The sequence below is a fragment of the Micromys minutus genome (genome assembly GCF_963924665.1).
Source record: "Micromys minutus genome assembly, chromosome: 1".
NCBI lineage: Eukaryota > Metazoa > Chordata > Mammalia > Rodentia > Muridae > Micromys > Micromys minutus.
In genome coordinates this window covers 120158360-120183009 of record NC_137969.1, presented here as the reverse complement: position 1 = coordinate 120183009, position 24650 = coordinate 120158360, and the positions used below count along the sequence as shown (strand labels likewise).

Below are 24650 nucleotides of genomic sequence, written 5' to 3'. Positions count from 1 at the left end.
AAATGAGGAGCACATGAAGAAACAACATGAGAACCTATGTTCTGGCAACCAAAATAAAAATGTAATATATAATGAAAGGGATTAGTAGAACATGTGTGAAATAGAAGAATAGGGGGGGGGGAGGGAATGTTAGGAGCTAAAGTTTTAAGTGGAGATGGGAGCAGGAGGTGAGGGAAATGAGAGGATGGGGTTAGATATACAACGTGAAGGATGTATGAAGAAGCACTGTAAAACTCAGCAAGTATGTAAGCCAATAAAAGCACAATAAAAAAGAAGTTTGAGCAGAGATATCCAGCATGGGCAAACAATGCTGTTTCCAGAAGACATGGGTTATTATATGAAGATGTCACCCCAAACAAGACAGGCTTCTGCTCTTGATCTGAACTGCTCACCATAACTAGATATGACCCTATTGCTAGGAAAACCACCCACTGTTGCTGCAGGATGTAGAGAAATAAGTTTGGGATGGATCAGAAAGTTCTTCCTGATGGTCACTGGTAGGTTTTCCTATAATTCAGTGGCTGGCTCCACACATACTAGCATATGGGCAGCACGAACTGTGGGAAATAGGTTATTTACAAAAGATGTGAAGTTGGGAAGGAGATAGGAGATATGTGGGAGGTTAGGTGAGGATGGAGAGTGGAAAGACAGAGAGACAGACAGAGAGAGAGACAAACAGAGAGAGATACAGAGAGAGAGAGAGAGAGAGAGAGAGAGAGAGAGAGAGAGAGAGAGAGAGAGAGATACAGAGAGACAGAGACACACAGAGAGAGAAGTCATGGATGAATATGACAAAGATGTATCGAAAAATGTTATATGTGGTTTTAAAAAATGTCAGGCATATAATTTTATAATTAAAAGACATCAAGAACAGAGGTATAGAAGAGACTGGCTTGATGGAGTATGAGGCTTTTAGTGAGATAGTGTAGAGAAAAAAACAGTAAGCATCTGCAAGGCCATGTTAATGCTAATGTTAATCTGAGGTTGACAAAATTTAATCCAGCCTGCTACTATGATGTATACAACTAAGCACAAACACAGCTTAACTATTTTGCTTAAGCCCAGTTTTGGCTTCCTGCCCAAATTTCCATCCCCTGATTATCAGAATAAAAGGGTTGTTAGTTAAGTTAAACTTTAATTAAGCATGACATATTTATGGAGCCTTTATGGCAACTCTTGGCTTTCCCATTGCTTACTAAGATGACCTCGCACCCTGAAGGGGGAAGGGGAAGTTCTTGGGCAAAATTGCATTGGATGCCAAGTGCATGAAGAAGCAGCAAGGGAATCTATGCTCTTTCAATCAAACTTGCTGTAGGCAGTCAGGGCTCTGTTTGGGAAAGGGGAAACCATGAACTGGCCTTTTCCTGTCATCTGGATAGCAGCTGCTGTTCCTCAGCTGACCAACCCCCATTTCCCTTTCCCTGGTTGAAGAGCCTCCTTTGGATCATGCTCCATGCACCCTACTCATCCACCTCAGGTCTTTTGTGTCATCCTCATTCTGCACAAAGCATCGGTAATAGCTTTCAATGGTGGTAGATATGATATGATAGTAAGAGGGCATCTGTATGGATTGAGTTTGACTATATAGCTTCTTGTCATGTTGACTAAGAAGTTGGTGTCCCAGTTGGAGGTGAAGAGTGTTATGAGGTAATCTCTTTCTAGTGTAGAGAACAGAGTAAGCCAAGAGAAGAACATACTCTCTTTCTCAGTACTCAGTTCCCAGTGAGGAAGAAGAATGAAGACTGTGAAAGACAAGGCAGTTATCATTTAATTTGTGTTATTGAGTGTCAGGATGGGCCATTATTCATTTCTGTTTAGTTTGCACAATAGTTCTGGAAGTTAGGCACTAACCCATTCATTTATGCAAGACTCAGCCACAGGTCATATGTCAAGCGTGCCCAGAATACATGGCTGGGAATCTGCAGATTTGCCATTTCAACTTTTGTATATATGCAATAAAAATTCAAGCTGTTGCTACTGTACTTTGTAAATTGATGTAACAGGCTGTACTTCACTGTAGGATCAATGCAAGCTGTTCTGGTATTATGTGCCTCAATACCAAAGAAATGTGCTGTCAGTTAAAAGATGCCACGCCATTTATTTGTATCTCCAATTCTAATTTCAAATGTGATAAACATGCAAAGCCCTGCTTCTGAGAATCAATGAAATCTGGTAAGTATTGTTTCTAAGAAGATTGCTTCAATAGCTGTGAGCAGTCTAGACAAGAACAAGATGTAAAGACAGAGAGCACTGAGAACAAAACACCCCGTTAGACTTTCACAGCCAAGCAAGGCAGAGACTTTTGAAATGGAAAGAAGAAAGATGTCTAGGAGCACCACAGCAGATGACTCAAAGGGAGCACTGTCACCTTGAAGCTAGGCTTAGAAGGGTGAGTGAGGAGCTTATGTTTTAAAGAGTGGGAAGTAGTAGCAGCTGGAAAACTAGGTAAAGAAAAAGGATGAGTTCTGTTTTAAGATACATTCAAAGCAGAAATGATGGAAGGCAGGTTTTCGGCTGCTGAGAAAGAACATGTCATATTGACAGAAGCTTAAGTAGATAAGGTTTGAGCTACTTGAGGAAGGAAGGTCACCAAGAGGAAAGATCTAGATAGACTTGTGTTGCCAGAGGCAGCCCAGAGTGATGAAACCACCAGGAATGAGCATCCATTTAATTTGTGTATTTGAGTGCAAAATGTCACCTAGGGGCAAAACCCAGGTACAGAGATACCTGGTAAGAACTCCTTGCTGGAAGAAGTTGGTTCCACTCTTATTAGTTTCCAGTTCTTCTTGGAAGACAGTTGGTTCCATGGAATGAAGGAGAAGAGCAGGAGTTAGCATGCTTGGAGGAGTTCTAACTGGGAGAACAAATCAAGGCTCCTAAAGGCAAAGGCAAGGGGAAATTTACTTTGACAGCAATATTTAGTAAAAGTGAAAAGGGTAGGGTAGTAGACAAAGGGATATCAGTTTAAGATAAAGCAATTAGAGGGGTTAGGTTGACCATCAGTGCCTTTTTGATTCCAGACAATTTAAGCATTAATCACATAGACCTCTGATTTGCGAAGATCTAGTCTTTTTGCATCCCATTAAATAGCCACTGAGTCAGGACAGAACAGCACCTTTGAAATAATAAGATGATTAGTAAGTTAAAAAGTACAAAAGCAAGTCGAATAAATACAAAATAAAGTTGAATGAACTACATCAACCACTACAGATGACATATTCTATCGATGCAATGACCAAAAAGAATGAGGAAATTTAAAATTACTATTTTGGCTGGTGGACAATTATTTTCTTGTATTTTTCTGGGTAATTAACATGTATAAATGCACTCCATTCCTTCTGCCTCATCTGTCTAATTGCTGTCTTTGCTGTTGTCAGCTGAAAGTGTCTCACTGGATAGCCAGGCTTCTTCTTCCTGTCAGGATGATTCTACCAGGAGCTCATTACCATCTGGATCTGCACTGCCCAGCCTGGAAGGTCTATTGTCCATATGTGTCTGTCCACTGGGTGAAAGGAGACTAGTTCAAATTTGGATGTGTTTTCCATGTAAACTATACAGTAGGATTTTACACTTCAGATGAAAACAGTATGTAAAATATACTATAAAGACTTGTTTTTTTACTGGAAAATAGTCTCTCCTATCTTTTTTTCTTTCTTTGTTTTTGATTTCTTTTTGACTGGCTATTCTCTGAATTCACATTTCAAATGTTATCCCATTTAACCCCACTTCCATCCCCCTCCCCTCCACTTCTTTCGGTGAAGGTACTCCCTCTCACAACCACCCTCTCTCACCTCAGCTTCTGGCGTTACCCTACACTGGAAGAACATGCCTTCACTGGAATAAAGGCCTCTTTTCCCACTGATGCCAGACAATGCTATTCTCTCCTACATATGCAACTGGAGCCATGGGTCTCCTCATGTGTGCTCAGTGGTTGGTGTTTCAGTCCATAAAAGTTGTGGAGGGTTTGGTTGGTTGATAATGTTGCTCTTCCTATGGGGTTGCAAACCCTTTTTGCTCCTTAAGTCTTTACTCAAACTCCCTCATTAGGATACTCATGTTCAGTCCAATGGTTAGCGGCAAACATTCTCAACTGTATCTGAATGATTCTGATAGAGCCTCTGAGGAGGCATCCATATCAGGCTCCTGCCGGTAAGCACTTTTTGGCATCATAAATAGTGCCTGGGTTTGGTGGTTTGCATATGGAATGGATCCCCAGGTGAGGCAGTCTCTTGATTTCTTCTTCTATTTCTTCTCCTCTATTTGTTCCTGTATTTCCTCCCCTGAATGTTTTGTTCTTCCTACTAAGGACTGAGGCCTCCACATTCTGGCCTTTCTTCTTTTTGAGCTTAATAAAGTCTGTGAATTGTTTTTTGGCATTCAGTGCTTTTTGGGAGTAGTATCCACTTCTCAGTGAGTGCATACCATGTATATTCTTTTGTGACTGGGTTACCTCACTCAGGATGATAGTTTCTAGTTCTATCCATTTGCCTAAGAATTTCATAAAGTCATTGTTTCTAATAGCTGAGTAGTACTCCATTGTGTAAAAATAGCACATTTTCTGTATCCATTCATCTATTGAAGGATATCTGGGTTGTTTACAGCTTCTGGCTATTATAAATAAGGCTGCTATAATCATGGTGAAGCTTGTGTCCTTGTAATATGTTGGAGTGTCTTTTGGGTATATGCCTAGGAGTGATATAGTTGAGTCTTCAGGTACTATGTCCAATTTTATGAGGAACCACCAGACTGATTTCTACAGTGGTTGTACCGGCTTGCAATCCCACTAACAATGGAGAAGTATTCCTCTTTCTCCACATCTTCACCAGCATCTGCTGTCACCTGAGTTTTGATCTTAGCCATGCTGACTGGTATGTGGTGGAATCTGAGGGTTGTATTGATTTGAATTTCCCTGATGACTAGGAATGTTCAGCATTTCTTTAGGTGCTTCTCAGCTATTCTGTATTCCTTAATTGAGAATTCTTTGGTTAGCTCTGTACCCAATTTTAAGATAGGATTATTTGATTCTCTGGAGTCTAACTTCTGGAGTTCTCTGTAAATATTGGATATTAGCCCTCTATCAGATCTTAAATTGATAAAGATTGTTTTCCCAGTCTGTTGGTTGCCATTTTGTCCTCTTAAGAGTGTCCTTTGCCTTACAGAAAATTTGTCAATTCTTGATTTTAGAATGTAAGCCGTTGGTGTTCTGTTTAGGAAACTTTCCCCTGTGCCTACGTGTTTTAAGTCCTTCTCCACTTTCTCTTCTACTATTTTCAGTGTACCTGGCTTTATGTGGCAGTCTTTGAAGTCCTTGTTCTCCTGTAATTGTTTTAGGGAGTTATTTATGTGTTTCTCAAAGATCTCCATCGTCATCATGAAGTATGATTTCAAGTGTAAGTCTTGTTTTTCTGGTGTGTTTGGCAGTCTACTACTTTCTGTGGTGGGAGAGCTGCATTCTGATGTTGCCAGGTTTTCTTGGTTTCCATTGCTTAGCTTTTTGCTTTCCTCTTGTCATCTTGTTGTCTGTGATTATAGGTGCTTTTGTTGTCTCTGACTGGAGCCTGTCTCTTGTGTGGATCTGAGGGCTAGTAGGCTGAGGAAGGTAATTGCTTGTGGGTGTTTGTCTCTTTGCAGGCAGGTAGTGAATTCTGATTGCAGTGACTCTGTTCTGTCTCTGTGGGCTCAGGTGAGAGAGCTCTTGCAAGAGTTCTCTGGAGGCTCAGCCATGTTCAGGCAGGTCCTGAGTTTTGATGGATGTTGTCTGGCCCTCTTGCTGGGCCGCTGGAAAGGACCTATTCCTAGAGGGTATTTGGCAGGTTTATGGTTTACCATGGGCTTAGGTGGGAGAGCTCTTGCAAGACTTCTCTGGGGAAGTGTTCAGGCCAGTCCTGAGTCTTGATGGCTGTTGTCTGGTCCTCTCACTGGGCTGGGAAGGACCTGATCCCAGAATGCACCATGCTAGCTGTCCTCCAGAAGCTCCAGGCTATACCCCCCCCCCCCCCGTAGCCTAAAGGGTGTGTGGCAAGCTCCCTGTGGGCTCAGGCAGAAGAGCAATTGCAAAGCCATTCTGGGGTCTCAGCTGTCTGCCAGCAGGTCCTAAGTCTTGATGCCAGTCACCTGGCCCTCTCTTGCTGGGCCAGAAAGGACCCAATCCCACAGTTCACCACCCTATCTGCTCAGGAGATCACCGGGTGTTTCCTCCTTGGACAGCAGGTGAAGGTATGTGGCAGGCCTAGGGCTTATTTAAGGCTCAGGTGGGAGAGTGCTTGCAAGGCTTCTCTGGGGTCTCAGCCATGTGCAGGCAGGTCCTGAGTCTTGATGGAGGTCACCCTGCCCTGTAGCTGGGCTGGAAAGCAATTTGCATTCTTTTGCATGATGGCTGCTAATTGAACCAACACCATTTGTTGAAGAGACTGTCCTTTTTCCATTGAATGTTTTTAGCTTCTTTGTCAAAGATCAAGTGACCATAGGTGTGTGGGTTCATTTCTGGGTCTTCAGTTCTGTTCCACTGATCTACCTGCCTGTCTGTGTAACAGTACCATGCAGTTTTTTATCACAATTAATCTGTAATACAGCTTAAGGTCAGGAATGATGATTCTCCCAGAAGTTCTTTTATTGTTGAGAATAGTTTTTGCTATCCTGGGTTTCTAATTATTCCAAATGACTTTACAAATTGCTTTTTCTAACTCTGTAAAGAACTGAGCTGGAATTTTGATGGGGATTGCATTAAATTTGTAGATTACCTTTGGCAAGATGGCCATTTTTACTATGTTGATCCTTCCAATCATAAGCATGGGAAATCTTTACACCTTCTGAGATCTTCTTCAATTTTATTCTTCAGAGACTTAATGTTCTTGTCATACAGATCCTTCACTTGCTTGGTTAGGGTTACATCAAGGTATTTTATATTCTTTATGACTATTATGAAGGGCGTCGATTTCCTAATTTCTTTCTCAGCCACTCTGTGGGAGATATTATAAGAGATGCTGACAATAGAATGATGTAATAAGCCAGTTGCTGGCTTATGAGAGCTCCCACTTAGCAGAGGACAGAAATTAAAAATGATTAAGGTATTACATGCAATATGCTGTTAAAGACCAGGTATGAGGTGCTATATACCTTAAGGAAGAACATTCTGTATTTCTTAAAAATAAATATTGGGCTGGAGTGAGGATAAGGGCACTTATCTTACTCTGATAGCAAGATGACCTGGGTTTTAATACCAAGCACCCAGATAAAAGCTAATAGTATATGCCTGTAATCTTATCATTTCAGGGCAGAGACAGACTAACCATTTCTTTTCCAATCTATTTACCTCAGAGCAAAGCTATGAAAGTAACTCAGCTCACACCTATTGTTACTTTCATTATTTACATTTTATATATGTATTTGTATGTATGTATGTATGCATGTGGTCACACACATGCATGTGTGGCAGTCAAAGAACTAATTGTGGAAACCATTCCTTTCCTCCCATTATTTAGTTTCTGGGGATCCAACTAAGTTGTCACCCTAGATGGTAAGTACCTTTACCCACTGAAACATCTCTTTGAAACTTTCTAAAATTCCAAGTCCTTGATCAAACTCCATAGGGTATCAATGTGTTGACTTTGATGTTTTCTAGGATTCATCTCTTGCTTTCTCTATGCATATGTGTCCTCTTCATTATTCATAGAGTATTGTAAACATTCCATTTCCCTTCTTGAGCCTCCTTTCTTGTTCCCCATGTCTGGACTCCTCCTCCAGACATCTGCATAATTTGCTTTGTCACTATCTGAAGATATTTGATTAAATATCATCTTGTCAGCAAATTCTCCCTGGCCACCTGGTCTCCCCTAACTCCCCAAAGCCATCTTCATTTCTCAAACAGTTTTCACTCAATAAGATGCATTTATCATCTTTAGAATTTGCTTACTACCAGCCTCTCTCAACAGTATTGGTCCTTCTATGAAGCAGGGATTGTCTGCCTTGTTCCTGTATTTCTAGCACTTACGATGTCAGTCAGTGAAAGCCCAGTGTTCTATATACTCCTTTTGAATGAATTCAATGAGGGATTATTATACAAAGGGTTTTTAGAAGATTGCAAGGAAGGATATGTGTCATATTCTGCCAGGGTCTGGTGATCAGAGACGTTTGTCTTGGTGGTAAGTTTTTATCATCTCTTCTTCCATTCAATTTTATGCTCCAAATACTTACTAAGTCCTACTGATAACAGTCAGCATCCTAGAGGTGTAGCTGCCATGAGGATACGTTAGTGTTTCATATTGTGAAATTTAGATTTTAGTGGGAAAGAGATAAAATACAATCTATAAGAAAACAAGAAAAATATCAGACAGTGGCACACAGTATACAAAGAATTAAAATAGTGTGACATTAAAAGGGCATGTGAGGTTAACTGTAGGTCCCAAGGTACATGCCCTTAGGAAGTGGAAAGCATTGGAATGGTGGGAAAATATTACCCTGAAGAGGAATGAGTAAGTATTCATGGCAAGGAAAAGCCAGGATCAGCTTAAGGGGTTGGGGTTCAAGGTTTAATAGCTAAAAGTGACACAGAGAGTGATAGTCAGATAAATAGACAGATAGACACAGAGACAGAGACAGACAGACAGACAGACAGGCAGATATCTATCTATCTATCTATCTATCTATCTATAGATAGATAGATAGATAGATAGATAGATAGATAGATAGATAGATATCTGAGATAAGATAAGAAGAGACCTAAGAATGAGCAGGTTCCAAAAGGCAATGATGGTAAGAACTAGCCAAAAAAGAAGGGTAGTTGGGAGAGAATCAGAGTCCCCCAAAAAACAATATCCTAACAAAGACTAGCTAGAAGTAAAAGAGGCTTTCACAGGGGATGCTGAGCTTTGTTTCCTGTGGGTTTAATGCATAACTGACAATGTAATCTGGATACCATGGATGAGCCAGTTTCACATGAAACCCCTAGGAACACATCTTGTTGCAGTTGAGGAAAGTGAATTGTTCCCTAGAAAATCTGTCTTCCAGGAGATGTATAATTAACTGCTCACAGAGGTACCACAAGGTACATTCTTGGAAGATTCAGACAACATGCATTTGGGCTTCTGTTATGCTAGCAGCTGGCAAGCAAATGCTACTTGGCTCATTTTGTTTTAGTCTCAGCACCATCTCACATGGACCGCATCCCCGTGGCCGGTTTTAGATGCTGCCCTCTAGCAAGGGCAGGTGAAGGCACCTGGGATCATGTCCGTCTCTGTGCTCATTTCTGTGTACACTGCCACCTAGCACCTCATGGAGGGGTGCTCTGGCACTCTTGTTTACACTGAACCCAACCATCGGTTTACTGTGTGGGTCCTTTTGGAGTGTTCCTCTGGCTACTTCAGTTTTCACCCATGGCTATCTTTAATTTACAAAACCACCTTTATCCCTTCTATTTCCTTCCTTTCCTAATCTCAGTTGATACCTTGTTTTGTGGTAGGTGTTCCCTACTCAGCACCCGTCTCCCCTGCTGACAGAGATGATGCACAAGGAACTCAAAGCCACAATTAACACGCCAAGATGGTTTTCTCTCCCTACGGTAATTGAGTCCCCAAGGAATGTCCAAGTCCTTGAGAATCTTGACAGGTTGGGAGTTTTGTAACAGTTGGGGAGCTGTTATCAGTACAGCCAGGATCCCCAGAGAAGGTACTGCTGAAGTTCTGTCAAAGAATTTAATATAGGTTCCCATTTATCAAGTAAATGGTGGCTTGTGAGTAACTGTTCAGTGTGTGTTTCATAATGGCCCGCTGCTGATTGACAAGGTATATCAAGACTGAAGCCATTTAGAGGCGATTACTTTCTAAACCGTATTTGAAATCATCATGAGGTATACTGAGATAAACTATTTATCTAGGATGCAACAAATGGAGGGTGAAATTTTCTTCCTCTCACAATGGTGAATGTCACACTATTTTACCGTGAAGTCTAATTATATATTCACCATCTGACACATCAACATGGAGTTGAGAACACCTGACAGTTACGATTTCCATGGTAAAGGAGGCTGGAAAGTTCTAAATAAATAGTACTATTTGCTTTCAAAGCTACCAACTTTAGATTTTTGGATCTCTAAGATACATATAGCATTTTTTTTGTATCATGTGGCAAAATAAATAAAATTGCTGGGGTTGGTGAACTTCAGTCATGATGTGTGTGGTTACTGTCTTTGCAGGACCAACACACACATAGAGGGGTTGAGGCTTGGGAAAGGAACACCACTGAAGTCATTAGGGAAGAAGACTTTCCACTCACAGATAGGACAAGAGAAGGGGAGGGTTGTCCACCCGCTGAGAGGAAGAGCTTTATAAAGCTGCCCCTGACTTTAGTTGTAATACATTCCTGTTGGCAATAGCTTAAGGCTGAAGTTTCAGCAACTTTTAGCTTTTTGGTAAGAATAGAGACTAAGAGAATTAATATGAATATGGTTTGAGAAAAAAATATGGAAAGCACTAGGCAGAGTCTAAGAAATAGATGCATAACTTTGAAATTGTCAAAATTAACTAAGGTATTTGCATTTTCATGCATTTCCTTATTTAAAGACATATTTAAATGTATGTCCATACTTACAGACATAAAAAAATCTGGAGCTTAAAGGTTGTGTTTTGTAGCACCCATGCTGTGATAAGAAGCAAGCTTTCTATCCAGATGATGATGGAAAACAAGGTGACTATTACCTGAAATTCCAGCCCATAGTTTTCTCTGCAGAATTCTCGAAGTTTTGGATACACAGTTTCTCTTAGAGCCTGCCGTTCTGCTCCTGTATCTATAACAGAAAACAAACACATATCAAGTCAGTATCCCAACATAAATATTGCTTGGAAAACTGAGGACTAACTAATAATGTAAATCTAATAAAAATGGGGTGCTCAGTTGTGAACTGATACGATCTTTGGCTGCTAGGCTAATTCCATAGGCATCCATCAACTAGGGCTGTGCAAAAAAGTTTATCAGTGGATGAATGACAACTTCAATTGCCAGCTTTGTGTGGCCAGCGAAGCTGAGAATTTAGAGTTGATTGTTCATGCCCAGGTAGGTGTTTATACCAAACTTTTCAAGATCCATGCTCCACTGTCTTAGAAGGAAGGAGAAGGAAGCATGTTTGGCCTATCAGATATTTGAGCTACATATGTCACAAGCATTTAAATATACAGGTTGATTGTTTTAGTTATAGATATGCACCTATCTGGACTATACAATTATTTTCTATAATGGACAGAAGGAATTCAGCATTTTTACAGAGTGAAATGCTGCATCCACACACCCAGTAAAATACATAGAAATAATTATTGTTAAATTAATCATGGAAACCACTATTCACAGCCAGAAGGTTGCACTGTCTGCAGAGCTGCTTAACAGATAACATCTTCCACCCTGAACTTAGGGATGGCATGGTGTATCTCAAAGTCAGAAATTGTTTTAATAAATGTTCTATCACATAAAAGTTCTGAAATTAAATATGTTTATTTCCAGTCATTAGAAAATGCAAGAGGTAACAGAGAACCAGAAATGAAACTCAGTAAGCATCATATATTTAATTTAAAACATTTTGAAGAGGGAGGGATTATCAAAGCTTTCTGCATTGCTAGTGCCAAAATTCTGCCACTAGTGGTGACATTCTTGAGATTCTGGCTGCCAAGAGTCTGTTGCCTAGCTGACTTCAGTAAACATAAAAACCACAGTGTTCGAGAACAAGGTTAATGTGCTATCTCATGAGAACTGTTTTCTGAAAGTACCTCATTTCCAGCTATAATACAAAATATCTGCACATCTCATTTATAATAAAGATAATAACTCAAAAAGAGTATCCTTGTTATTCTCCAGCACATCTGTCCATGAAAATTCAGCCATATGCCGCGCTGACCTACCCTATTTTCCTACTGTTCTCAGGCCTATTTTGAGAAACAAATACAAATCATGGGTCTAAAATGCAGCTGTAGCTCAGCAACATGGCAGAAGCTGGTGTTTACAGGGAAGCCAGAACCAGAGGAACACAAGGGGTTCTGATCATTTGCGACCTGGGAAAATAGAGCCCATCTTAGAGGCAATGTGGTCCAGAGCCTAATGGGGAAAATAATGCAGGAGGACCATGCCGAGGAAGCCCTGTGGTGTCCCAGCATTGCTAGTGACAGCAGATTAAGCTTTTGTATGATTTATGTAGTCTTTGGATCAGATACCCACTCTCCCTTGACCTAGTTTAAAAGCTGAAAACATTAACTTTATAATAAAGATGATGATAGTCAATATCTCTAAAAAACCTTAGCAGATTTTAAAAATCAAAACACTGAAAGGTCATTAAAAAATGAATGCTAGCTGGGAATGGTAGCCTATACCTGTGATTACTGCAGCTGAGAGGCTGAGGTGAGTGGATCTCTGTGAACTCAAGACCAGTATGATCTTTCTACACAGTGAGTTCCAGAAAACCCAGGATGACAAAAGAAGATGCTTTGTTTCAAATCTAAAACATAAACAAATAGTATAGTGCATGGAAGTTTGGAGCTATGTTAAATAGAAATTATGGCCATTAAAATTTGGAAATTGATGTTTGATACATGGAAATAATTATGGCATAATGTCAGAAATATGAAACATTCTTATTGTTAATTCTTATTATTCAGTGCTATGATTTTAATATATAATAGCCAGGAGGAAAAGAGTAGTGTAGGATCTACTCATTAACATTTGTTTAGTGTTTATGATAGTCTATTGGCATATCAAGTACTTCTTATGTTACTTCTAATGAGTACTCTGTGGAAAAAGTAATATTATATGTGTGTTTTCCTGTATTTAATTAAAAGAAAACCAATGATGGAGGTATTGAGAAAGGTGCCACAGGTTAGGTGCCTCTAAGTAGCCAAAGTCAGACATGAGTTCAGGCAGCCACACCAGGGGTTAGTTTGCTACAACAGCAGAAATAGACACAAGTGAAAACTGTAAATATAATCTATACAGTAAGTTATGTTATGGCGAAGGGATGCATGAAATAAAATTTGTTAAAGTTAGAGCTAGTGGAATCTTTCTAAGCATGAGAAAGGAGCTGGTTTCACCCTCAGTCCCTCCAAGAACAACAGTAAAAATATGTCAAGTTTATAGGACTACTTTCTCCTCTGGAGTCAGTAGGCCTAAATCCAACCAGAGAGCGACTGGCTACTCCTGTAACTGTTATGCCATTATTGCATCAGTGGGCACATCTCGCTTGGCATGTTAGTTTTTAGAGTTTGATAGGGGTGTTGATGACTCTTATCCCTCAACAGTCTGCCTATATTTAGCCTGGGAAAGAGTCTATCACTGTTGTTTTGGTATATAGACATGATATCAAACAGACATGTAAAGATTTCTGTTTATACACATGGATTAGTGCACCTCTCGGCTTTGGTCAGAGAAGCTTTCTTTTCAAGTACAAATTGGTCACTACAGAGATTTTTAACTGGTGAAAGTGCTGGGAATAAGTGGTTGTTGAGTTTGTAGCCCTCAATAGCACATCTACACCATCTTTTATAAGATTTGGGAAAATCAGAGAGGCACAAAGTGTATAAGACTCAGAGTGCAGAAAAGGGGAGCCATGAAATGATTTTTTTTCTTGGCTCACAATATGACTGTTGCATCTATGAGATCACAACGCCAGTATCTACCTGCCTATCTGGAACTGGAGTGATGTCTTAATGGTTAAGAACATTTGTTAGTCTTGTAGAGCTTGTGCATTTGGTTCCCTACCACAATTTGGTTTACAACCAACCATAATTCCATTTCCAGGGGGATCCAGTGGCCTCTTCTAGCCTTTGTGGGCACTATACACATATGTGGTATACATACAGACTTGTAGGTAACATAATCAGATATATAAAAACGACTGGGCCCAACATCATTTCATCATAGATTGGGGAGGTACTCATGAGTTTCTACCCATCCCAAAAAATGTTAAGCAGGTAGTGTGTGTGTGTATGTGTGTGTGTGTGTGTGTGTGTGTGTGTGTGTGTGTGTGTGTGTGCTATCCCTTAGTGGTAGTCATTGATAAGTTTCCCTTGATCAAACAAATAACCTCCCATCCTTGCTCAGGAAGGCAATCCTAATTAAATACAATGGGCCATAAACAAATAAAAAAATCTATGAATGCAGGAATACAACTTGAGAAAAAGATGAGGTTTGGCGAGAGAAAGAAGGGGAGAGTGAGGAGAAGACAATGGTGGGGTGGGGACAATGATCAATGTCTATATATATATATATATATATATATATATATATATATATATATATATGTACACACACACATATGCAGTAAGATCGGGAAAGAATGGAAAGTTTCTTTTGCCTTTAGGATAGAAGTTGAGGTCTTTCTCATCTGAACTGTGCCCAATTCAATATTGGAATCCCCCAGTCCATTTATCACAGGCTCTCCAGACTGATCTTTCCAATTGTAGCTCAGATCACATGCTTAGGAGTGTAGGAATCTACAGTCTCTTGGTTGAATACTCCCTCTTGCCATATGCTTATTTTTCAACACTTCCTCTGTTTGCTCAACGCCTAGCATTGGCCTTCACCGTCCCTGAGTTAAACATCCACACTGGATCTTTGCTTCTGTTGTGTTTTGAAATGCCTCATCCTGTGATCAGCTCATGAACCTTGTAGTGTCCTTTGTGTGCCAGCTTCAATGTTATCCCTCAGAGAGGAGCACTGACTACATAAGTCATGATGCCATCTTCTACCATTGTGTACTTCTTTTCCTAGTACCTGTTCCTGCTACTGTCTGTGCTCTCATATGAATGTATGCTCCAGGGACTTTATTTGCTTCTTCTTGCTATGTCTTCAGTGACTATGAGTGAATGAAGAACAACTATGTACCAGGAGAAAAGTTAGCTAATAGGCACTGTGACCCTGCCATTATCCCCAAAAGCAGAATGGCTTCCTGGGGGTACTGCTTTACAGTTCTTCACTGGACAAATGTAAAAAACAAGAGAATGTGAAATTATGTAAAGTATGTGGTGGAGTTTAAATATTTGATATTGTCCGGTAAATGAACAAATTGAAATGCTGATTTCCTTTCTGATTTGTGATTTTCTAGCAGGTTATGAAAGTATTTTTACTAAGTTATTTTGAACCTTTCTAAATATGTGAAGAGACTGCAACTGTATCAAACAGACATTTCACATTCTTCTATCACACAATGACTCAATTTTCCTGTATTTATGTTAATGTATGATGACTGAATTTGAAAATGGAAAAGTAATTAAGATAGGATATATTAATTATGAGGGTTGATAGATAAGCTGGCTTAATTAAACAAAAAACCCTGATTCACACCAAGAGCAAATCTGGAAGGCTAGTAATTAAAATTATTTAAATGTTAGATACAGGAAAAATGAACTCACAGAATTTTAAATATCAAAAGGGACCTCAAAGAGGCAAGATACTTTATGATTTATATTTTCATACTTTGTTACTGGGTTCACTAGGCCTCAGCTCAGATCCTCAATTCTCTGAAAAATTTACATTTATAGTATGACTCCAATAACTACTAGGATTTGAGAAGCTACTTTATTAATGGTTTCTGGGTGATTTGGGAGCTAATGCAGACTTATATGCAGTGCCTGAATCAACCACAGGAAGTCCATTAGTGGGGAGAATTATTAATCAAGTCTATGATCTTTGGAACTTGTTGATTTTTACCCCAAGAGTTGAGAATAGTTTCAAGGTATATTGAGTGCTGAAATGACCATGCTGGATGGAAACTTCACCCAGGTCTTGCTTCACCACGACTTGAGATTAAGGGCATTAAATCAAGTTATTTTTTTAACTCTACCAGAGTTCAGAATAGCTATTTAGGGTGAACCACACATACTGGTCAAGAGTGGCCTGGCTTCAATATTTCTGGCAGGTAAGGATTTTATCATGGCACCACTAATGATTGCCTATTCCTAAGCTTTCTGTGCATAGGTTGTTAAAAGGATAAGTCTTCCATTTTTATTATTTATTGCAAAAGGTGGTGAACCAATGTGTTAGGCAAAAATCTACTAAAAGATTATGGCTATCAGCCTAAGAGTTAGTGAGAAAGTTTGATTTTCTAAGTAGAAGGGGGCAAACAACATGTTGAGTCAAGTGATATCACCAGCATGGGAACCATTAACAAAAGAAACACAGACACAGACTCTGCTGACAGGCTGTAGATATCCTGCCATAGGAAGGCAGGTTAACACAGATTGACATATTTTGGACTATGGTCCTGGTTTTACAATATTGTTTAGAGAATGTATTAATAGCTATTTGTTTGTTTAAAGATGGTATATAGAATTAAAGATACAGTAAAGTTTTTTTTTTTTTTTTTTTTTTTTTTTTTTTTTTTTTTTTTTTGTCAGAAGAAGAGATTACTCATCAATGGAATGGACATATCATGGAAACAGAAACTGAAGAAGGACACAGTGAAACTAGCAGAGGTTACGAACCAATTGAAATTAATAGACATCTACAGAACATTTCATTCTAAAACAAAAGAATATACCTTTTTCTCAGCACCTCACTGCACCTTCTCCAAAATTGACCACATAATTGGTCACAAAACAGGCCTTAATAGATATAAGAAGATTGAAATACTCTCATCAGATTACCATGGTTTAAGGCTGGTCTTTAATAACAACAAAGACAACAAAAAGCCCATATACACATGGAAACTAAACAATGCTCTATTAAACGATAGCATGGCCAAAGAAGAAATAAAGAAGGAAATTAAGGATATCCTAGATTTTAATGAAAATAAAAAGACAACATACCAAAACCTATGGTATGCAATGAAAGCAGCACTGAGAGGAAAATTCAAAGCTCTGAGTGCTTCCAAAAAGAAACTAGAGAGAGCATACACTAGCAACTTGACAGAACAGTTGAAAGCTCTACAAAAAGGAAGCAGATACACCCAAGAGGAGTAGATGGTAAGAACTAATCAAACTCAGAGCAGAAAATGACCAAATAGAAACAAAAAGAGCCATTCAAACAAACAATAAAACCAAAAGCTGGTTCTTTGAGAAAATGAACAAGATTGATATATCCTTAGCCAGACTAACTAGAGGGCAAAGTGAGAGTATCCAAATTAATAAAATCAGAAATGAAAGTGGAGACATAACAAATGAAACAGAGGAAATTCAAGAAATCATCAGATCCTACTACAAAAGCCTATATTCAACAAAGCTGGAAAATCTGGAAGAAATGGATAAATTTCTAGACAGATACCAGATACTAATGTTAAACCAGGACCAGGTAAACCACCTAAATAATCCCATAACACCTAAAAAAATAGAAGCAGTTATCAAAAGCCTACCAACCAAACAAAGCCCAGGTCCAGATGGGTTCAGTGCAAAATTCTATCAGACATTTATTGACGACCTAATACCAATACTCTCCAAACTATTCCACAAAATAGAATCAGATGGAACACAACCTAACTCATTTTTTGAGGCCACAATAACCCTCTTTCCTAAACCATACAAATATCCTACAAGGAAAGAGAACTTCAGACCAATCTCCCTTATAAACACTGATGCAAAAATACTCAACAAAATCCTTGCAAACCAAATCCAGGAACACATCAAAACGATCATTCACCATGATCAAGTAGGCTTCATCCCTGGTATGCAGGGATAGTTTAATATATGGAAATCCATCAACGTAATCTACCATATAAATAAAAACAAAGAAAAAAAACCATGATCATCTCACTAGATGCTGAGAAAGCATTTGACAAAATTCAACACCCTTTCATGTTAAGAGTCCTGGAAAGAACAGGAATCCAAGGTCCATACCTAAACATAATAAAAGAAATATACAGCAAAGCAACAGCCAACATCAAACTTAACAGTGGGAAACTTGAAGAAATCCAACTAAAATCAGGGACTAGAAAAGGCTGCCCACTCTCCCCCTACCTATTCAGCATAGTACTGGAAGTCCTGACCAGAGCAATTAGACAGCAAAAGGAAATCAAAGAGATATAAATTGGAAAGGAAGAAGTAAAAACATCACTGTTTACAGATGACATGATAGTGTATGTAAGAGACCCCCAAAATTCCACCAGAGAAATTCTACAGCTAATAAACAATTCAGCAAAGTGGCTGGATTGAAAATTAGCTGGAACAAATCAGTAGCCTTCCTCTACTCAAAGGACAAACATGTAAAGAAAGAAATTAGGGAAAAGATACCCTTCACAGTAGTCACAAACAATATGAAACACCTTAGTGTGAATCTAAGCAAGTAAAAAACCAGTATGACAAGAACTTCAAATTTCTGAATAAGGAAATCGAGGAAGATCTTAGAAAATGGAAAGATCTCCCATGCTCATGGATTGGAAGGATCAACATTATAAAAATGTCCATCCTACCAAAAGAAATCTTCAGGTTCAATGCAATCCCCATGAAAATTCTAACCCAGTTCTTCATTGAGTTTGAAAGATCAATGTGAAATTTTATCTGGAATAACAAAAGACCTAGAATAGCGAAATCCATCCTCAACAACAAGAAAACATCCGCAGGAATCACCATTTCTGACCTCAAGCTATATTACAAGGCAATTGTGTTAAAAACTGCATGGTACTGGTACAGCGATAGGCACATGGATCAATGGAATGGAATAGAAGATAAAGAAATGAGCCCTCACATATATGGTCACTTGATTTTTGACAAAGGAGCTGTAAACATTCAATGGAGAAAGGACAGCCTCTTTAACAAATGGTGTTGATCCAAATGGCACTCAGCATGCAGAAGAATGAAAATAGACCCTTTTTTATCTCCTGTACAAAGCTCAAGTGCAAGTGGATCAAATATCTCCACATTAAACCAGGTGCACTGAAAGTATTAGATGAGAAGGTAGGGAAAACCTTGAACACATAGGCACAGGCCAAAATTTCCTGATCAGAACACCAGTGGCTCGTGCTTTAAGATCAAAGATTGACAAATGGGACTTAATGAGATTGCAAAGTTTCTTTAAGGCTAAAGACACTGTCAAGAAAACAAAATGGCAGCCAACAGATTGGGAAAAGTTCTTTACCAACCGCACATCTGATAGAGGCCTAATATCCAAGGTATACAAAGAACTCAAGAAGTTAGACACCTGTGAATCAAACAACTCTATTAAAAATGGGTTACAGAGCTAAACAAAAAGTTCTCAATTGAGGAATATGGAATGGCTGAGAAGCATCTAAGTAAGTGCTCGACAACCTTAGTCATCAGGGAAATGCAAATTAAAACAACCCTGAAATTCCACCTCACACCAGTCAGAATGGCTAATATCAAAAATTCAGATGAAAGCAGATGCTGGCAAGGATGCGTAGAAAGAGGAACATTTCTTCCCTATTGGTGGCATTGTAAACTGGTACAACCACTCTGGAAATCAGTTTTGTGGTTCCTCAGAAAATTGGACTTAATACTACCTGAAGATCCAGTTATTCCACTTCTGGGCATATACCCCAGAGACGCTGCAAGATACAACAAAGATACATGTACCACAATGTTCATAGCAGCCCTATTGATAATAGCCAGAAGCTGGAAAGAACCCAGATGTCCTTCAGTAGATGAATGGATACAAAAATTGTGGTACATTTACCACTATTAGAAACAATAACCTTATGAAATTCTTAAGAAAATAGATGCATCTAGAGAATATCATCCTGAGTGAGGTAACCCAGTCACAAAATAACAGACATAATATGCAGTCACTGATAATTGAATACTAACCCCAGAAAGCTCTGAACACCACAGAAACAACTCACAGACTATATGAAGTTCAAGACTAACAAAGGCCAAAAAAAAAAAAAAAAAAAGAGAAAAATCCTTATGCTTAATCTTTACACACCAAGAAAACTTTGTCTATTTCCAGGATACAACTTGTTTTACATGTACTTTATGCTCATAGTAACCAGTAAGATTTTAATGTACACTATCCAACCTTTAAAAAAAATCAAGTACTGACCAAAATGTTCTCATATACTTTTACATAAAAATGCTTTTAAAATCTGTACATTTATCTCTGTTTTTTAAAATGAAGTTGTTCAATTAAAAAAAAAAAAAAGAAGAAGAGATTATAGTGTTTACCCAAATCACATGGAAATATGCATCCGTGGTTTGGAATTAAGATGGTATACCAGGCAGAGTGAATACAGAAATATGTTAAGAAAGTTATAAATAAATAAAAGTCTGATACTCTAAATTGAAAGCTGGATAGGTCACAATGCCCTGAAGTAAGGTCCTGGTTTAACAAATTACTTACTAATTGATTTGTAAGTGATAGTAAGTTACTTTGTTTTGTGAATTATCCTGCTATTATCTTAATTGTTTATATTGTTTCAAAGTGGATATGACATTGAATTTTGTGTTCACATTATTTCTCTGGGAAACAATAAATGATTGAAGATATTCTAGTTGTCGACTAAGTGACATGCTTTTTTTGAATGAAAGGTTTTGTCCCTTTGTTTTTAAAAAGTGCTCTGTGTGCCTTCTACAGTTATATGGATTACATTTGACAGAGGTAGACCATCTGAAAAACTAAATTCAAAAAGATCAAACAAAAATATTTCATGATTTTAAAACGTTTTCTGTTGAGTTTTATGTATATTACAGAATGTGCAGCTGTGGCAATTCTTGTCATCAGTACTGGCCTGATTCCAGACATCAAAGAGTCCGCTTGTTAGTGTGGCTTTCCTTCTTAAGGCCTGGCTAGCTTTCTCATTCACTCTTCTCTTCTAAATTGTCAACACCCATATATTCAGCTTGAATAAGCTATGAAGAGTCATCACCCAGTTCCCTGGACTTTGGGAGGTGAAAGTGGTTATTGTAAGATTGTTTATATGAAGAATTTGGAAATGGTCATAATCTTACAGGGAGGAATTAGCCAGATTGATTTGTACAGCCATATTCTTCTTTTGGTAACTAAGCTAAACTCATGTCTTCACTGGTAGAAATCTTTCTAATTGGTACAAAATTAAAGTTATAATCTTTATAGTGCTATAGAAGTTATTTGATACAGATTTAAGGTTTATACACTGTTTTTAGTTGATTAATCAATACTAGTTAAGGGCTGAATAACAAACTCATGGTTCTGAGTCAATAAAAGTGTTTTTGATATATTTCATTTAAAAATGGACAAGAGTATTTAAGACTTAATAGTTCAGAAATGTCTTTTGTAGTTAGAGGGTTTTCAAGAACATTAGAAATCTATAAATTATGACACTTAATGTTATTTATCTTTTATTGATACATATCTGCTCCTTACAGTTCCCCTTTGGTAGATTTAATGAAGAAATTGAGCGTCTCTACCTCCAGGTGAGGTACACTTTGTGGCTAGGCAGCCACATTGCAGAAACTGCCGATTTCATCTGCAGACTAATACTGTCCAGTATTAGTCTATTATGCACAGTAGTCGACTGATAATCTTTGCTGAGCCAAAATTATCAGCCCTACAAGATTTTTGCATTTCAAATCTGTCAGTCATCCTGAGTCATAAGACTGAATACTTACTGTCACATGTTGCTAACAGGGGACTGATAGTGGAGATTTGTTTCTACAGCCTCTCTTAGCTCTGGAAACCATGTTAAACTTCCCATGTTTTTTATATATTCAGCCATTCTCAAATTTCTGATGAAGCTGAAGCCTAATTTAGTTTTATAGCCTATCCAAGACAATTAACTTTGAGAAAAAAATAGTCATTTAGAATATTTTCAGGTGGTAATAGTTTACACATAAAGGTAGAATTTTTTGTTTTCTTAAAAGTAAACAAAAAATGTGATATGTAGATTTATTTGAAGTTGATATATGATTGGACATTAGAGAGATGTGTGGAGATAAGCTGAAAAGCAGAAATAGAGGCAGGAGGTAGAAGGAGATTAGGAGAAAAAAGTCAAGATGGAGCTTGAGAAGGATGATCTGGATCCATCTTGATTTCTCTCCCAATCTCCTTTTACCACAACAGGTTGTCACTTGAATGTCTACTATATCCTAGCTCCTTAGCTCTTTGTATAATTTTACATAGATGTTGGAACTGTTATTTAATATCTTATGCATTAGCTTTCTCAGGTACTGTTTCTCCTCAATGGCCTTCTGATAAATTCTCTGTACCCTACCAGTCACTCAACCTTTCTTCTCGCACTGTTAACACATCAGGTCAGTTTTGTGCCCTATGTGTTTTCTGAATTTGATCAATTTCTCTCTCTTTCAACCTGAAGAGTCCAAAGCCTCCTGTTTGTCTAAACTGTCATGTGCCTTTCATGCACCATGTTTTGACACAGTGTAAAGCAACCAGAGTTAACATTCAAGAGAAAAAAACAAACAAACAATAATTTTTATCATCAAGGACTTTGGTGAACTCTTTCATTGGTGGATTAGTCCCTGGAAGCTCAGGGAGTAGGGGTTCTGGTTGGTTGATATTGTTGTTTTTCCTTTGGGGTTGCAAAGCCCTTCAGCTTCTTCAGTCCTTTCTCTAACTTCTCCATTGGGGACTCCTGATCAGTCCAATAGTTGGTTGTGGGCATCCATCTATGTATTTGTTAGGTTCTGGAAGAACCTTTTAGGAGACAGATATATCAGGCCCCTGTCAGCATGCACTTCTTGGCATCAGCATTAGTTTCTCTGTTTAATGACTGTATATATGATGAATCCTCAGGTGGGTCAGTCTCTGGATGGCCTTTCCTTTAGTCTCTGCTCTACACTTCATCTCTGTACTTCCTCCCTGAGTACTTTGTTCTTCCTAAAGGGACTGAAGCATCTGTACTTTGGTCTTCCTTCTTCTTGAGCTTCATGTAGTCTGTGAATTATATCTTGAGTGTTTTGAGCGTTTGGGCTAATATCCACTTATCAGTGAGTGCATACCATGTGTGTTATTTTGTGACTCAGTTATCTCACTCCTGACATTCTCTAGTTCTATCCATTTGCATAAGAGTTTAGTAAAAATCATTGTTTTTAATAGCCGAGTAGTACTTCATTGTGTAAATAAACCACATTTTCTGTATTCATTCCTCTGTTGAAGAACATCTATGTTCTTTCCAGCTTCTGGATATCATAAATAAGGCTGCTATGAACATAGTGGAGCATGTGTCCTTGTTATATGTTGGAACATCTTTAGGCTGTATGCCCAGGAGTGGTATAGCTGGGCCCTCAAGTAGCACTATGTCCAGTTTTCTGAGGAACCGATAGACTGATTTCCACAGTGGTTGTAACCAGCAATCCCACCAACAATGAATTTCCTTTCTCTACATTCTCATCAGAATCTGCTGTCATCTGAGTTTTTGATCTTAGCCATTCTGACTGGTGTGAGGTAGAATCTCAGGGTTGTTTTGATTTGCATTTCCTTGATGACTAAAAATGTTGAACATTTCTGTTGGTGATTTTCAGGCATTTAGAATTTCTAAGTTGAGAATTTTTGTTTAGATCTATACCCCATTTTTTAATAGGAGTATTTGGTTCTCTGTTCTCTAACTTCTTGAGTTCTTTGTATATATTGGATATTAGCCCTCTATCAGATGTAGAATTAGCAAAGATCTTTTCCCAATTTTTTGGTTGCTGTTTTGTCCTATTGACAGTGTTCTTTGCTTTACAGAAGCTTTTCTTCTATTACAATTTACCATGTGTCTTCTAGACACATTTTCATGCTACTTGACCCAGAGTTCTGTCCTCCTATAAGTGATTTTCTCCACTCAGAAGTGAGGATATACTGTACCCACGTTCTTTGTGGCTGGTTCTTATGAATACCCATTGAAGACAACACTCTTACTCTTTGTAAGAGTCAGGCAGACCTTTTCCAGGACACCTACTCTGCTTACTCCTGTATGACATTATGTACTGATCTCTTGTAATTAATATTTTTAGTTAATTTCTCCATTAAACTGAATTCAAAGGCAGGGATTTGTCATGCATGCTCACATTTTGAAAATTATGGCAGATTTAAAAGATAATAAATATTTGATAAATAACTACACAACTAAATTTTATTATAATAAAAATATTAAAGCAAATTAATTTTTTTGAAATTTTAGCACAGCTCAAAAATCCCATGTTATTTTTAATAATATAGCATGTTATGTTGATGGTATCATTAATTATTTGTGAATCTAGACTGGAATGACAAAGTAGATGGTAATAATATGACTCCATGAAGAGGGGGGGTCCTCTTTCTAATTAATAATCACACTTGACAGAGTTATCAAAACCAATTCAAAATTTAGTAATTCAACAAAAGAAACTCCTACAAGCTGAAAGAAAGCAACATTAGACACAAACATTAATATGTACACAGAACTCAGATGAAGTAAGCATCTATATGTTTTAAGGAGTATAGAATTGCCGTGTTTTAGACAGTGCTTTCACACAGACTCGTGTGTGAAAGGTTTGGCTCCCAATTAAAAACTTATTAATATAACATACAACTGCTTGCCATCTATAAGAAATATACTTCAGGTTCAAAAACACAAATTGAAAATAAAACTAAATGGAAAGTTACAATTGTCAGCATCTGAAAGCACATTGGATTATCTGAACCTGAAGTGGAAATTTCTGGTTTCCTTAGAGACTCAGTTGTTTCACGTGGTATTTGTATGGAAGCTGTCTTGTGAGAGGATGGTTTGCTGAGAGGGTTTGTGATGTTTGGAAAGAGCACAAGTAGAACTCAACAGTGAA

General features: G+C 38.2%; 1 protein-coding gene across 1 annotated transcript in view; it reads right to left on the bottom strand.

Moving 5' to 3' along the window:
- NWD2 (NACHT and WD repeat domain containing 2) overlaps positions 1–24650 on the bottom strand; it is a gene marked incomplete at both ends in the record, with an annotated part of 178066 nt that overhangs the window by 90543 nt on the left and 62873 nt on the right. Inside the window, one exon of the mRNA XM_080915990.1 lies at positions 10692–10780. Coding sequence (XP_080772116.1) covers positions 10692–10780 — 89 coding nt within the window. The remainder of the gene's footprint in view (positions 1–10691; positions 10781–24650) is intronic.